The 17415-nt window shown below is 35.0% G+C and overlaps 1 protein-coding gene across 3 annotated transcripts in view; it reads right to left on the minus strand.

Moving 5' to 3' along the window:
* Positions 1-17415, minus strand: part of shank1 (SH3 and multiple ankyrin repeat domains 1) — an 89859-nt gene that overhangs the window by 49672 nt on the left and 22772 nt on the right. For all 3 annotated transcript variants that reach the window (XM_023349328.1, XM_023349329.1, XM_014472939.2), the window contains exon 2: positions 9940-10485. In XM_023349328.1, coding sequence (XP_023205096.1) covers positions 9940-10434 — 495 coding nt within the window. In that variant the 5' untranslated portion in view covers positions 10435-10485. The remainder of the gene's footprint in view (positions 1-9939; positions 10486-17415) is intronic.

The raw sequence follows: 17415 nt of genomic DNA on the forward strand, positions 1-17415 counted from the left end.
TTCTTTCCTTTTTTTTTTTTTTTTTACGATTTACAGCACCGCAGATTTAATCCTAATGTTTGTATTACACTAGGTTTTCATCAAACACACACACAGGCGTATTTACAGTAGCATCAAAGAAACTGGAGTGAGTCAGTCCCAGCAGGAGGGGATGAATACTGAGGATTCAGCTGTCACACTGGGACGCTACTCAAGCTAATACAAGCTAATAGTGGCGCCTGAAAGTTGAGATTTCTGCACTTAATGAAGCATCAAACTTTCTGGTGAACATACCTCCAGGAAAACTTAAGTTATTCTGCGGCTAAATTGGATTTTTCTCACACTACAGCCCGTTTTGTAGCTGCCACACAAGCTCTTAATTAAGCAGTTCGAGCGCCCTCTGGTGGACCGACAAGGTAATGCTCCTCTGCAACAATCAGAACCGAGATTGTTTGATATGATTTCTCTTATCTATGAGATAAAATTTCAACTTTAATGTTTTCACAAATTAAAAACACGAGAAGAACAGATGAGTTCAATAAGATTATAGTATTTTAGATGCAAATTATTCAGGTTTTCTGAGCTAAACCAAAGAGGTAGAAGCACAATTTTAATTGAATGTAAATTTACATATTCTAGAGCTGAAGCAATTAATCGTGATTAATCAAATATTGAAGTAATCGTCAGCTAATTTAGTAATCGATTAATCACTAACTTGCATATACAGACTAAATAAAAGTCATTTGTTGAAAGAGCAATATATTCAGAGCAGAAATTAAGCCAATAATGTTGTATTTAAGATAAAAAATAAAATCTTTATCAGTAAATATGTTCTACCCAGAACTCCTCAAGTGGGATCGTTTCAACTTCAAATTTTGCAAACTGCAAAATTCTCATTTTTGCATCCATCATTAATCAGTTAATCAAAAGAAATACCTTCACATGTCGATGTTAAATATTATTTTAGCTGCAGATGCATCCCTTGCTACTAACCATTAAGCATACACTAAATGAATGCTATGTTGTTGCATTTTAGGCAATGAAAGATTTTTTTTATTATTTAAAAAACAAATTAGCTCATAATTTTAAGCAATTATGTGCATATTTTAATGTATTTCTATTGTATAGGTGGTTAACTGAAATTTTAGGCCAGGCGATTGTCAGAATATCGATTAAACGTCAGAATAACTTATAATCAATTACTAAAATAGTCATTAGTTGAAGTCCTAGAATATAATTAATATATGTATACATAATTTTTATCACTTTAATTAAATCTATAAAGTTTTTAAAAAATGATTCCGGTGTTGAAATCTTGTGAGGCAGGTGCTACTAAATTAGACCGAAGTAAGTATGATGAGTTGCATTTATAGAAGAAATCCTACATTAAAACTCACACATTCCACTGTGCATAATGCTTTCAGCATTTGTGTAAAAAATTTCATATGATTTCTAGCTTCACATTAACAGCTTGATGCTGCATTAATCCCAGTTCTTTTCCCCCCGGTGGGTTTTTAATATCACTCAGATGTGAAATCCTGTCTTGCCTCCTGAAGCCGTGATCACAGTTTCCCACTCACAAACGCCCACTCTCTCTGTCCGTGCTGCTCTTCATCTTCCCCTGCCTGTCTCCGTCTCAGACTCTGTCTTCCTTCCCGGAGAGGCTCCGGCGCTTATCTGTGCTGAAATAAAGAGTTGCCCCTTTCTGCCACCGTCTCCATCCCCATGGTCCGTTTTCCTGCAGGTCGAGTGCAGGGGGACGGGAAGCCTTTAATGAGCTCTGCTGGGAAATGCATTCCTGTCAAATACACCAAGAAATTAGGGCTGGAATCACCATTATTTTAGGAATCGATTATTAGATTATTCTGACGATTAATCAATTTAAAAAACAACCAAACTCTGCAATTATTTGATTGTACCGATGATTAATCGATTTTAAAAAAAGTCACATTCTGCAGAAATTTTATTTAGGCCTTTTTAAAATATAATATTAGAATCATATTAAAAGAAAGAAAATTATGCTTCAACTAGCCATTATTTTAGTAATTGATTATTTGATTATTCTGACGATTGATCAATTTAAAAAAAACAACCAAACTCTGCAATTATTTGATTATATGGATGATTTATTGATTTACAAAAACAGTCACATTCTGCAGGTCTCTCATTTAAGCCTTTTAAAAATACAGCATTAGAATCTTATTAAAAGGAAATTATGCTTCAACTCACCATTATTTTAGTAATTGATAATTCTGACGATTAATCGATTTAAAAAAAAACATTAACATTTTGCAAACATTTTATTAAGGCCGAATTATGCTTCAACTCACCATTATTGATTATTCTGACAATTAATCAATTAATTGGGTTTAAAAATGTACACATTCTGCAGATTTTTCATGTAACCACTTAATAAATTAAAATATGCAAATGAAATCATCCTTTAATTCCTTTTCTAAGTGAGAAAATGCAAAAATGCAATAAAATAGCATTCATTTAGTGAACGCTTGATCATCTCCATCTGCAGTAAGGGTGGGTGTAATATCATTTATCGTGATAAATCTCCTGTCATGATAATAATTTTGATTTATTGTTGTCATGATAAATTCCAATTAATGATATTCAAAGCCCATAAAACTGTCTATGGTGTTGAGATCACTAGTTTTACTATTTTCTCCACTGAAACTATCTATATATATTAATACATTACAAAACTTGGTTAAATGCAGTTTTGATTTGCAGTTTGATTACATAAATTATAAATATTCCTGTGACTGGATCCTAAATATGCATATTACAAATGGGAATGTTTTTCCAAGAGCGATATTTGTGTTTGTGGGGATATAATTGCTGTAACACACAGTGCAACCATACAGTTATCTAAATATTTCGTAATGAATAGTTCTCATTGTGACTTATTATTACCACAAAATATTGTTCTACATTTTTAAGTCCATTTTACCTCCTGTAGATAATTGGATAACTAAAGTTTATTAGTTACTAAGCTTTTTTAATTTTTTACAGAATTTGAACCAGGTGAAGCTAAAAGTATGACAAGTGAGTTTTGGGTAGAACATATTAACAGATAAAGAAGGTTTTTATCTTAAATGCAAAAATTATATTTTTGTATTGAATTGGCTTAATTACTGCTCTGAATGTGTTGTTTTTTTAGCAAATGGCCTTTTTCAAGTCTGTATACTCCAGATAGTTCATTGGTTAGTAGTTGTTGAGTTAATGAGTATTTCAATAATCGATTAATCACGATTAATTCGATTAAATATATAAGAAATCATAACATTTTGCTTCTTTTTTTCTTTTCCACATCCTAGTTGTTGTATCTTTCTCCATCAAATTCTGACATAGCTCCTTTTTCTTTGTTCAGAAATCCATTTCTACCGTCTGTTTTTACTGACCTACAAAACTTCCCCTTTCATTCACAAAGAACCTCTGCTCTGGTGTGTCCTGCAGTGCCAACAGGTTCACGTTTCTCACTCAAGAATCCATTTTTAGGGGATAGGTTTGTTGTTTCAGGGCACAAATTGTGGCTGGAAGCTTCTACAACTACTGCAAAGACTTCATCTCTAGTCACACAGAAAAGAAAAACCCATTTGCTTCATGCTGTTTAATACACTCAGAAGCCAAATGCCGACTCTGCTGCGTCTTCGTGACTTTGACAATCTAATAAACCTGCAGCCAGTTTGGTGTTTACCCCCCGCTGAGGTGGGAGAGTCATGCGAACCAAAGTTGCAACACACACAAACGTTTGCCTGTCGCTGTGCAAACAAGTGAGTCAATGGACCGTTGGCTTTTTACATGAACAACCAGTTGAAGAGGAGGGACTGGTGCTGAGCATCAAGGCCCACAAACCCAGCAAAGCCATGATTATGCATGTCAGTGTCATCAGCTACGGACTGATGTAACACCAGAGTCATGCCTCTCTGCAGTCTCACAGGCGTTGCAGTAAAGATGCATGAGCATCTAAGTTGTTTTGTCAGAATGCATCTGCAACAGAGAGCTGAACACAAAAATGGTTCAGAAATGGTGACTGGATGATCTTCATGCTGGTTTTATGAGTTAGCATAAAAAACAACCAGAAAACAAATAACTTCTAAATTTTTTACTAGTTAGACCAGACTGCAAACCATTTTTGGATATAACAAAACTTTTACTGAGCTACAAGGTGGCACAGCTGATAGCACTGCAGCCTGGAGTCTTTCTGGGTCATCCAACTGGATGGATGGATGGATGGATAGATGGATGGATGGATGGACTTATGCTTGTTTGTGCTCCATTATTAGAGTTTAATTACATAAAAAGTTACATATTTTCAAAAAGCTTCACTGTATTTTTGCAATATATTTCTCTACAATACATTTTATATATAGTTCATATTTTAAATTTTCTTATATATATTTAACATAACATATAACAGACGTGGCTCAGTGAATGAAGTATTTTCACGGGCAATTTAGCATTGCACAATTTTTCTTAAAATCAATTTTTTTAAAACAATTATGATTTATCTTTCCCATTTTTCTGAGTTTTCCAACAATTAAAAATAATAACTCAAGATCTCCGTGAATATGTGTATATGTATATACAGTATATATGCTTCATACTTTCATGTATGATTTATGTATGTTATATTCTGAAAAACTAATAAATATATATAAAAAAAAATAATAATAATAACTCCAGATAATAACTCAGAATGGTTGGTCTGTAGATGTTAATGTTCCCATTTCCTCCTGATCAGTGGTGAAATAGGAAATTACACAAATCCGCTACCGATTCCAAGTAACCACAAAGGAGGTTCTGCTCCGTTAAATTGGGAAGTTTTACCTTGAAAGGGGTTTTGTTTAAAGGGTGGAGATGTTTTTTCTGGGTTTAGAGGGTTAGCATAGAGCCCTGATTCTCAGATCCATTCTAACATGACTGTCAGTGCAAAATGATGTCCTTCATAAAACCCTGACCTCCAGGTCTCTTTCCCATCCTCCTCTCTCCTCGAACAGCTTTACTAGCAGCGTGTTGAAGCACTGAAGGCAAATGTACTTTTATGAGGACAGATGCAGCTCTGGATATTTGAGATTACTCATGAAAATTCCTGAAATCCACATAAAAAATCCAACTCACTTGAAAAATGCTGTAGTTGAATTTTAACAGGTTTTTTTTACTTAATAAATGAGGAAATGATTAATTGGATTAATCGTGATTAATCAGTTACTGAAATAATCGTCAACTAATTTAGTAATTGAGTAATCATTAACTGGAGCATACAAACTCAAAATAAATTTTATTTGATAATTAAAATAAAATATTCAGAACAGTAATTAAACCAAAACTGTACAAAATATATGTAGCATCCAGTCAATTTTATATTATATTAATATAATATATTATATATATTTATATATTTTGTATCCAAGAGAAAAACACTTGTCTGCAGATGTATTTCACAAAACTCCCCAACAGGCATGGTTTTAGCTCCATCTGATTCAAATTCACTAAATGGCAATAAAATACAATTTTATTGCATTTTAGTTAATTAAATGTTACTTTCTTACTTCGTATTTTAAAATATTTCTAATATTGTTAACAATTTTTATGCATTTCTGATATTGTATAAAAAAGGCCTAATTGGTAAAATGAAAAATATGTAGAAAGTGCCAGTTTTTTATCCGACTAATCGATTAATCGATAACAGAAATAATCTTTAGTTGCAGCCCTAAAACAAAAACATAACTACTTATCCTCTGAATCTGAAGCTTTCTGTCGCTCCACGTCTTCCTCCCTCAATTCATAACATCTGCAGTCGCTCCCTGGTCTCATTACTACACAATTAGGCAGCAATTAGATTTTATTGAGGGTGAATTAGCTGACATGTAGAACAGAACAAATATACTGGGAGGATGATGTCATATTAGCAGACATTAAAGAGCAACTGAAGGAAAGCAGGAGGAGGACGAGAAACGGTGCAGGTTTAGAGAGAAAAGAGGGAAAAATCAGACAAAGTAGTCAGAATGTAAACATCAGGGGACCTGGTTGTAACTCCCATTACACCGGAGAGAAAGGGAAATAGTTTGTTTACCTCATATTCAAAGTAAGAAAGACAAGGAAACATGCTGTTAGATTATTTAGCTGGGTCTGATAAGCAGGTGTTTTAATGTACCACTAGAGCTGAAACAAATGATTATTTTATTCATCGATTAATCGATTATTGTGGCGATTAATTGATTAATCAGATTTTAAAAAATTAAACACATTCCGCAGATTTTTTAATTAATCCTTTTTATACAATATTAGAAATGGATTAAAAGATGCAAATAGACGATTTACTTTAATTTTTAAATATTAAAATAAATATTTTATTTCCTGAAATGCAACAACAGCGCATTCCTTTAGTGAACGTTTGATGATTGTAGCAAAGGATGCATCTGCAGCTAAAAAATACTTCAACAAAATGTGAAAAGCCCTTTCTGCTCATCAGAATTACGCTGTAGGGCTGCTAATTTTGGATTAACTGATGAACAACTAGTTAGCAAAAGATGCTCAATAAGAGATTTTTTTAAATTATTGAATCAGGTGACAGTAAAATTGCTACTTGAGTTTTGGACCAAACATTTATACAGAGAATTTGTTTGTATTTTAATTGCAAAACGAATATTTTTTGTAAATTTTAGGCATCTTTACTCATCTGAGAATGATATTCTTTCAGCAATTTGCCGTTTTTAGAGTTTGTATACTCCAGTTAACGATTAATCAATTACTTAAATTAGTTGACAATTATCAATTATTTCAATAATCGATTCATCACAATTAATCCGATTAATTGTTTCAGCCCTACTTAGCATAATGGACTCTTTTAGAAACATCTTGCATAAAAGAAAAATAAAGAACATTTTGACAAAATATTTTAATTGAAAATCTTATGGAATCAGAAAACGTCTGACAGAAAACTAAAACAAAAAGTGTAATCCCTGGGTCACTTAGCAGAGTAATAATGCAAAATATGTGACCAAACCAATACATTTCTTGCTTGCTATGCTAGCTTGAGAAACATAAATGACACTTAAATAAATTATTTTAACTTCTTTTAAATTTTATCATTATTATTATTATGAAAATGTTAAGATTAAAAAGTGTATGGGATTAAATTTTTGCCGGTTCTTTCCAAATTCTTGGGAAATTAGGGACCTCAACTTCCAGGCAGTTGGTGTTTTCCCACATTTAGGAAAACACCAACTTAAACTACACTGCAAAAACACAAATCTCACCAAGTATTTTTTGTCTAGTTTCTAGTGCGAATATCTCAGTACACTTGAAAAAAGACAAAAACTAACTTACAAGTAACTTTTCAGCAAGAAATAGGAGCTGAAATTAATATTAAGTCAATAATTAATATATATTGATCAAAACTACTAGTTCTATTGGCAAGTTATGCCACTTATGGGAAACATGTCCAGTCATCAACATTAGGGAATTATTTACTTAAAACAAACTCCTATTTCTTGTTGAAAAGTTACTTGTAAATTAGTTTTGTCTTATTTTAACTGTACTAAGATAGTTTTACTATAAACTAGACCAAAATTACATGGTACGGTTCATGTCTTTGCAGGGAACCTCCTGAATGAACCGTAATTAAGGAGATATTTATTACTTCAGTCTTTTTAGGACTTTTATCTCCGTCTTTTACGCCATCTGCTTCCATCCATCTTTGCCTGCAGTTCGTTGTTTGTGACAGTTCATCTGATTTCTGGAGTTCAACCCCGAGCCAAAGCTCACATTTTGGACTTAACCTCATATTTATGACTTAAATTTAAAGCCGATTTGTTACAATAAACAGAGAAAGGTGAATTATTTATGGTTGGGTTTAAATACGTTGAGCACACACACAACTAGCCAGGCACTGCTGCAAGCATCCACCGCTCAGATCAATAATAAATCACACAGCAGCCAGAGGAAAGAGGTGCTCAGTGAGGCATTTATGATGCACCGGGATGGTAAATCTAAAATATGCTTTTGCTTCTTTGTAAGTTAGCTGATGAACACATCCCAGAGGAACGTAACCTTCAGCTCGTCAAACTCAAAGGTGGTCAGCTTTCATCTACAGATGAGCAACACTTTTCTTTCTTTCTCCACAATTCTCAGCACTCCGTGATTCAATTATGAGCGGAGGTTAGCCTCCAGCCATAATTCAGCGGAAAGAAATCCCTCATCATCAGAGAGACGAGAGCAGTGGGGAAATGCAGGAAGCGTTTGTTTGTGAACATGGAGGCAGATGCATCTCCAACTTGCTCCGCCGTGACGTCAGGCCTCTGAAAGCCAGTCGCTCCCCGAAAAGAAGGGCTTTTCACTGCAACGTTTAAAAAGCTCTTTGGCAACATCGACCAAGTGGCTACGCTTCCTCTCCTTCACCCTCTTCTCTCTCGTTTCTTACTCCTTCCTAATCCCCTACTGCTACAGTTTTAGGATCAACTTCCTCCCATCCAGATGGCTCTTTTAAACATTTCATCTTCTCTTTCCTGAAGCTAGGTCACCTTGAAAGGTCTTTTATGTGTTTTAGCAGCTGCTGATGGAATAATCCAAAAACGTCCCCTCAGACTTTGAGTTTTTCTTTGCACATTTGATGGAATACAGTAACTTTAGGGTGCATTCACACCAGCCCTGTTTAGTCTGCTTTAATCCAACTGCAGCTTGTTTGTCTAGAAAGTCATCTTGGTTTGGGGAGGTGTGAAGTCGCAATCGAACTCTGGCCTGCCTACTAACCTAGGTTTCAGTTGATGTAGGGCTGAGCAATACAGCTGAAAAACGTATCAGCGTTTCATATCCATTGATATCAATAATTATTGATTAGGTTTTTGTTTTAAATATCTGAAATACTGTCAAACTGCTGCCTTGACTTTCCTGTTTTATCCAGTTTTCACTCTATGCAAATGTCAATGTAAAAAAAATCTTAAGCAGTTATCAGGCAAAGTGACAGAACTTTAAACTGCTGCTGTGCCAGTTACTCAGTAGGCTGTTGCTAGGTAACCAAAGAACGAGTGAGTTGCTAGGTAACCAAAAGAGTGAGTGAATTCCACCAACCTTTCTTAGGTTGAGCAGCTAAAGTACTTCCTCTGTCTACATTTCCCCGAATGCTGTGCAGTTCTGGGTTTGAGTTAAGAGAAATTATTGAATATTCAGTCGGATGTGTTATCTATTGATATTGATCACATGTCTATCGCAATGTGTATTCGTATTGATTTATTGTCGAGCACTGGGTTGAAGTGAACTCTGGTGTGGTTCGAATAAAAAGCGGAGACTGCTCCAAAAGCAGGAAGTGGTCTACAGTGCAGGGCATTCTGGGTAAATGCAACCAGTTTTGGTTGTGAGAAATGGCTCATGGTCTTTTACTGATAAAGACAGATAATCTATGAAAAGATCAATCTTCTCCACTTCCTCCTTGAGATACTGTTGCCGTCTGAAGAAACGTACAGCTCCCGACCAAAAACAACCAATTGAAGCGAGGAGGCGCATCTTTGCGCCGTCAATCAACCTCACGCACTTGCTGCTAAATGTGCTAAACAACTGACCTTAAGAGGAAAACCGTCTATCCACCATCACCAGTGGCTATGCTAACTAGCCTGATTAGCAGCGCCACACAGAGAGTGATTGACAGCTCTAAATCCCTCCTACTGGCTCTGATTGGTTGTTTCTATTTAGCACTGGGAAGACAGAGGAGCTTGATTTTTTCCAGATTGTCTGTGTCATACCATTCTGTCATGACATTGTGACAGTTCCAGCAAATAGTATGCAAAGAAATACTTGTTGCAGCTTTAAGAAGATTTCCAACATTTTGATTGTGTGTATCTCCTTTCTGAGCTGAAGAAGTGATAATAAACTGATGTTATTAGTTATTGTATGACTTGGGACGCCATCTTGGTTTTGAGTGCTCATGTTCTGTGTGTGGACTGCACTGACCGTTTGCTTTATGTCTGGGATGCCAATGCGAAACACCATCATGGCGATGTGGGTGTCTTCAGATGGCACTGAGTTGGCAGTGCGCTCCTTCAGCCTCCTCTGCTGCTGATTGGCTGCTGCTTGGTGCGTGGGTCCGGGATTGGCCGAGTAAGGGTTGGCGGCGTGTCCCGGGTTTCCTGGCCTCATCTGTCGATCCCCGCCGGGTCGTCCCGCCGGTTTGCCCGACTGTCTGTGTCCCTCGCCTCTCCCGATCCGAGGGATACCTCCTCGCCTGACCTCCTCCACCATCTCCTCGTCATCGTCATCGTCCTCTCCTTCCAGCTCGCCATTCTCCTCTTCCTCCCCGTCCTCGTCGCGTTCGTCCTCTTCCATCTCTTCTTCTTCCTCTTCCTCCTCCTCCTCCTCGTCTTCTGCCCCAGGATAGAGATGTCTGCTGTTTCCCAGCATCCTTTGTTGCTCCTCGTCGCTGGACAGGGGGCTGAATGGCATCGTCATGGCGACAAAGATGGTGGTTCCAGTGGCAACACCATCATTCCCAAAGAGACACTGATGGGGAAAAGAAAGAAAAGTTTATTTGTGTTTCTCAGATGGAAAAAAGAAGAGTGAGATGACGACTTAAGGTTGAGTGAGGAATTATTCTGAAAGGTTTCCACCAACAAGCCAGTCACTACGGAGCTAAATTGGGGCCAAAATGTTCGCTCAACAAAATTCTCTTGAAACTCAAAAAATATATATTTCAGACTGAAAAATAAGTTTGAAGCAAAAACAATTTTAAAACTGGAAAAAATAAATTGAAACTGAAAAATAATTTTGAAACTATATGGAGCTCTAAAATGTTATGACTCTAAAAATTGTGTATATTTAAAGTAGGGATAAATGAAATATCAGCATTAACATTAATCCCTATTGACCAATTTTAGCCGGAAATTTCAGTATCAGTCTCTATTTTATATTCAATCCTGTTTACTCAAATCCTTCAAACACGAGTGTAGCTAGTTGCTAATATTTGTGCCTAAACCGTGTATTGAATTCATCTTTATTTAATGTATTCTCAGTATAAATCCAGCTGTTTTGTTAAAGTCTGAAAGGTTCAAACTAATGGTAACCGTGGAGGAGCTGCACAGATTCACAGCTCAGGTGGGAGAGTCATAAGTCTATTTTTATGGCAGATGGAAGTCAGTTTTACAAATTACCAAAGGAAACACATTTCACTTTTTGACAACAAACTTTTCAGATTTTCATCCTGTTTCACTTTCCTTCCACTTCACATTTATGAACTTCTTTGTTTTTATAAACCACATAAAATCTCATAAAAATACATTTAGGTTTGTGGCTGTAACCCCAGGTATAAACCAGTGTCTGCACATTAAAAAAGACAATTTGTTCCCTTTTCTTTCACCGGAACTATAAAAATCCAACAAAGCATTTTAACAGACAGATAAAATGATTGGAAATGCAGCAGATGAGCAGCTGACGGAAGCTGAATCACTTCAGTCTCTGTCAGGCCGGAGGAGGTGTTGAAATAAATGCTTTTCATCTGCTTTAGACAGTTGTTCTGTTTTCTGGCTTCCTTTTCCTTCCCATTTTGAGAACACAAACAAGACAATATGCTGTCATTGTCACAGAAACAAAACTGAGCTGGAAATCAGTGAGGAAGCAGCTGGAAGGCAAAGACTTGGAACGCATCAAAGTAACATGCAGTCGAGTGCAACGGCGTATTAGAGATATTATGGACAGAAAAAAAATGAATTTAATTTCTACAAAGTTTGAGATTAATCTCAGATATTCTCTAGAAAAAAACATGTACATTTGCAGCCTCCAAAAATAGAGCATTTGCTATTAAAAAGATTCAAATGTTGAAATGAATCTCAGAAATATTCTAGAAAAAATTGGTAAATTTCTGAGTTTGAAAAAAAAATGCTAGCAAAATTTCAGATGTTGAGCTTTATCTCAGAAATTTTCTAAAAGGAAATTTTAAATTTTTGAGTTTGAAAAGTCAAACATTTGCTTGAAAAACTACTTTTCTTAGATTGATCTAAAAAAATTCTAGAAGTTCTAGAACAACTTCTAGAAACACTTCTAGAAGTTTTTTCAAGAAACAAATTCTAGGAAAAACAGTTCTAGCAAATTTTCTAGAAAATTTTTCAAATTCAAATGTGAAATTTCAAATAAATTTGAAAATTCAAAGATTTGATGGAAAAATCTAAATTTTTGTAAAAAAAAAAAAAAATTGGTAAGTTTGTGAGTTGTAAAAGTAAAAACTTTAATTTTATTACTTCAATCTCAGAATTTTTCTAGCGAACACTTAAAAATTTAGTAAAGTTTAAAAAAAATTTTGTGATGTAAAAGAAAATCTAATACTTGAATCTCCTAAATTTTCTAGAAAAACATAGGGAAGTTTCTGAGTTGTAAAAGTCAAAATTTTGCTAGAAAAAAAAACTTTAATTTTTTTAGATTAATCTCAGAAAATGTCTAGAAAAAAATTCAGTTTCAAAAGTTGAACATTTTCTTTTTTTCTCTGAATTAATTTTTTTTTCTAGAAAATATCTGAAATTAATCTCAAAAGTTGAATCTCTGGGTGGAAATTAACTACGACTTTATTTTCTTGATTGCCTGTTACTTTCATGCTGTTAAATCAACATTTCCCCCCGAAGGACAATAAAGGATTTCTTTCTTCCATCTTCCGAAAGCCTTTAGTGATGCAGATAACCACCAGACCAGAGCAGAAACTCTGGTCTCCATGTGAACAGACAACCCTGCCAACCCTCACAACATAATAACACACTATTCACACCACATATGTATAAATTAACCTTTTTGTGCCGCTAATTCTCACCTTCAAGGTCCCAGACATGCAGAATCCCCTCCTGCACTGTGGAGAATGAACCGTCAGACCACTTTTCTAGCCAAAAATCAGCTCAAAAGAAGGTTTTCCTTCAGTAGTAGCTAAATCCTTGGCTGTAACAACGAAAAGACTTGCATTGGCACAATTTCATGTTTCAAAACGGCTCATCAAAAGTCCATTTCAATTTAAAATCTCATCATTATTGCTCACAATGAGGAAGCTGAATGTTTAAGTAAGGAACCGTCATGTCTCAGTTCCAGATCAGTGATGAGACATTTTTACATCTGCATGGAAAATGCAAAGCTGCAAAGTGGTTTGTAATTACAGCTACTTGAATAAATTTGTGTAATTACATCAAATTAGAGGCTTCCTCGTTTACATTTTCAGTTTTCCTCTGCAGATATTTCTGACATCTCTCGTTTCTGATTGGTCGATCCTCCGTGAAGGATTGAGACTGTTTGTTATTCAGCTGTTCGGTTCTGAGGATCCTGATGCGCTGCACCGAGCCAAGTAGAGGCCTTCAGGGACCGATCGGTAATCTGCCTCACTCTGAAGTGACTTTTTGGCTCTGAAGGGGCCAGAGTGGATGATTTATTTTATTTTTTTAAAGGAAGAGACGTTATATCTACTCTGCACACATGCAGAGAAATGTTACTTCCTTTTCAGAAGTTTGCTAGGGTTACTTCAGATTATTTCTGGTCTCTATTTTTGTTTTAGATAACGCATTTACATCATGTTGGATAAATCCTACAGCAGGGATCTCCAAAGTGTGGCCCCGGGGGCCATTTGCTGCCCTCTAAGGGATTTTGTGCGGCCCCCTGTCCTCAATGCAAGACACTTTTTTATTTTTTATAAATAAATACCACCTTAAATATAAGGTACAAAAAACAGACGTTTCTGCAGTCATTTCAGATTTGGAGTAACTAGAACCACAAACATCAACCTACTTTTACTCAAATGCAAAGCAACAGCCTAAATAAGAAAATAATCAACCCCAAAAGGTTAATCGTTGATCTAAAATCATTTAAAATTTTACTTTAGTTTATTATTGAGCAGATAAAATTCTTTTTCCGACCAAAAATTCTTTCAATGCAACGATTTTGGCCATCATGGCAAAAACCACCGGATCCTTAAAAAAACTGTAAAATCCCGAATATATTTACAATTAATCGTGATGAATCTATTATTAAAATAATCATCATTTAGCAATTGTTTAATAGTTAACCAGACTATGCAGACTCAAATAAAAGGCAATTTAAAGAACTAAACACCCAGAGCCAAAAAAGTACAAAACAAATACATAATGCGTACAAGATTTTAAAAAATAAAATCATTTTTGGTAAATATGTTCTAACAAAACTCCTCAAGTGGCCTAGTTTATCTTCACCTGGTTCAAATTCAGTTAAAAAATAATAATAATCACATTAAGCAACTTTTTCTGTCTAATTATTGTTTAATCCAAAAACTATAAGCAAAAAATGCTGACTTTTTCACATAAAGTTAGAGGTACTTTTTAGCTGCAGATGCATCCTTTGCTATGACTAATCAAGCTTTCACTAAATGAATGTTATATTATTGCATTTTAGACAATAAAATGTTTATTTTCTTATTTACAAAAAGAATTTAACTATGTATTTGTATTTTTTCATGTATTTTTTAATAACATTAACTTTTTAATCCGATTAATCAATAAAATTAATTAGTTGCAGGCCTAGTTAGGTGATTTTCTGGAGTTTCGAGCATATTAAGGGTATACAATTCACACAATAGAAGCACCTAATTGCAGGAATTAAGTAAAACATAAACATAAGTGTCAGTCATTACATTACAAGTAGTCAGGACTTTAATATGAAGCAAAGCTAACGAGCCCTCCAGTATCAAGCTGTTTCTCAGAAATACCACCAGAGGAATGTAAGAAAACTCAATAAAAATCAAAGCAAGCCTGTAAAACATAACAGAGAAGAGATAACAGGGGAGGAGAGACAGAACAGAGAGATTAAATGAATGAAGGAGACGGGAGCAGTCAGAGCAAACTGAAGTGGATGTGGGGGAAAGCCGGGAGGTTTCTGCAGACCTGTCAGAAATCTGACCAACCAGAAAACGGTGCACACACAAGAGATGATTATAATGTGAAGAAGCCAGCGCTTTGCATAGTGCTGAGTAATCAGAGATAGGCAGAGGCTTTGGAGGAAGCGGCGGGGTGCGGGATGCAGAAGGTGAGCAGCGGAACGAAGCCAGCCGACAGAGTAAAGCAGAAACTAGTGAGGAGAGTCAGTCCCAGACTTGAAGGACAAACAATGAGAGAGACTGCACAGGGATTAAAACAACAAACTGCATTATTGAGCATATGCTGAGTTAATCCTGGGAGGTTAATTAGAGCTGTGACAGCTAATGCATTTGATTAGGAATTAAATAAAGTAATTTAACTTAACTTAGTTATTGATTAATCAACTATTCTGATGATTAATCGATTTAAAAAACTGTCACATTCTCCAGATCTTTTATTTAAGCCTTTATAAAATACATTGTTAGAATCAAATTAAAAGAAAGGAAATTATGCTTCAACTAACTATTTTAGTAATCAATTATTCTATTGATTATTCTGACGATTAATCGATTAATCAAATTTTTAAAAAATGTCAAATTATGTAGATTTTTAATTTAACCACAAGCCTTCTAATATACAATATTAGAAAAACATTTAAAGAAGCAAATAAATCAATTATCCTAATAATTTCTTAAATAGAAAAATAAACACTTTCTTGTCTAAAATGCTGCAAATGATAAATCTGAAATTTAAAAAAATTACTCACTGATTTTTCTGTTAGGCGGCCGTTTGTAAACAACTCACAGATGCTGTTTAATATTCAAAAATATTTCAGAGTTTGACTGAAGAACAGACAGACGGGCCTGCAGTCATGCTGCTTGTGGCTAAAAATAAAAGTTAAAGGGAAGTAGCAGAATGTTCCAAAGAAAAGACAATGACTAAATGCCATAAATGGAAAGAAATCAACAGCAAATGCACCGGAGTAAAAAGAGGCGAAAAAGAATCAGACACGAGTAGGGAAGTCATAGTTTGGCAGAAAATAGAAGTCTATCACAGAGCCATGCACAATCAGGCAAATTTAGAAACTACTTCAACAAAAAGTCTAGTTTTGGGCTCTGAGAGGAAGCCGGAGTAACCAGAGAGAACCTCTGGATGAAAACTCCATGCAGAGAGACGCCAGACCGGGAATTTAACCAAGAACCTACTTGAAGTCACTGCTAATAAATGCTCCATCCAGGCCTTAGAATAAAAAAATAAACAGCAATAATTTGTGTTTTCTCGCCTGTCATAAGAAAAAAAATTAAAAGTTACTTAATTCTTTCAAAGTCATATTTTCAACATGTTATTCATTAATTTATAAATGTAAGTTTCAAATTAAATATTTAATTAGCACAGGGCGTGCTGTGGTGGCGCAGGGGGTTAGCACGCCCCGCGTTTGGAGGCCTTAGTCCTCGACGCGGACGTCGCAGGTTCGACTCCCGGTCCCAACGACCTTTGCCGCATGTCTTCCCCCCTCTCCTCACCCTCCTTCCTGTCTGCCTACTGTGGAAAAAATACGAGCCACTAGCGCCGCAAAAACTCTTCGGAGAAAAAGAAATATATATATATATATTTAATTAGCAGGTTAAATATTAAGCTTACAAACTAATGATTTAGTTCAAAACTAAATATTTAGTTAGCAACCTAAAGCTTCAGTTTTAAAATACTTAGCTAGTGAAAGAAATATTAAGTTTTAAGATAAATAGTTGTGGAATTTAATATTTCAGCTTCAATCTAAATATTTAGTTAGCAAATTAAATATTTAGCTCTAAGCTCAACATTTAATTAGCAGGTTGAATATTTAGTTAGCAAACCAATTATTTTAGCTTCAAACTAAATATTTAATTAGGGAGCTAAATAAAATCACGCAAAAGCAAAATATTAACATCTAGATTCAAGCTGATTACTGAGTAATGAAACTTAAATTAAATATTTAGTTCACTAACTAAGTATTTAGTTTGGAGCTAAATATTTAGCTTGTGAGTTAATATTTCATCATCAAACTAAATATTTTGGTAGCAAGCTAAGACATTTGGTTGAAGCTAAATATTAACATTTAGCTCCATATTGATTACTTAGTTATCAAACTTGATATTTAGTTTTAAACTATTTAGCTCACTATCTAAAGTTTAGTTTGGATCTAAATATTTAATCAGCAATACTGTTTTTAGTTTATAGCTAAATATTTACCTTGCTAATTAAATATTTAGTTGAAACTGTTAAACTTATAATGAATAAATTACAGGTGAAAATAGAACTTTGAAAAATGTAATGTTAATTTTTTTCTTATGAGAGGCTAAATAAGTAAAATTATTTCTGTTATTTTTGAGTGTAGCTTTACAAACAGAACTCTACGTGTTTTTACAGAGTGAAATCCACTCATCCACACCGATTAGATCATCACGCTCAGAAAAAAATAATCACCTGAAAGGTGCTGGCGTGACAGTCCTGTCTGTCAAGCCTTTTTGGCTCCTTATTCACATCTTCATGGCAGATATTAGTCTGATCCCAGGGGATGAAACAGAGAAAACGAAGGTGCCGCTAA

This window comes from Xiphophorus maculatus, chromosome 16, assembly GCF_002775205.1.
Source record: "Xiphophorus maculatus strain JP 163 A chromosome 16, X_maculatus-5.0-male, whole genome shotgun sequence".
In the NCBI taxonomy this organism is placed as follows: Eukaryota; Metazoa; Chordata; class Actinopteri; order Cyprinodontiformes; family Poeciliidae; genus Xiphophorus; species Xiphophorus maculatus.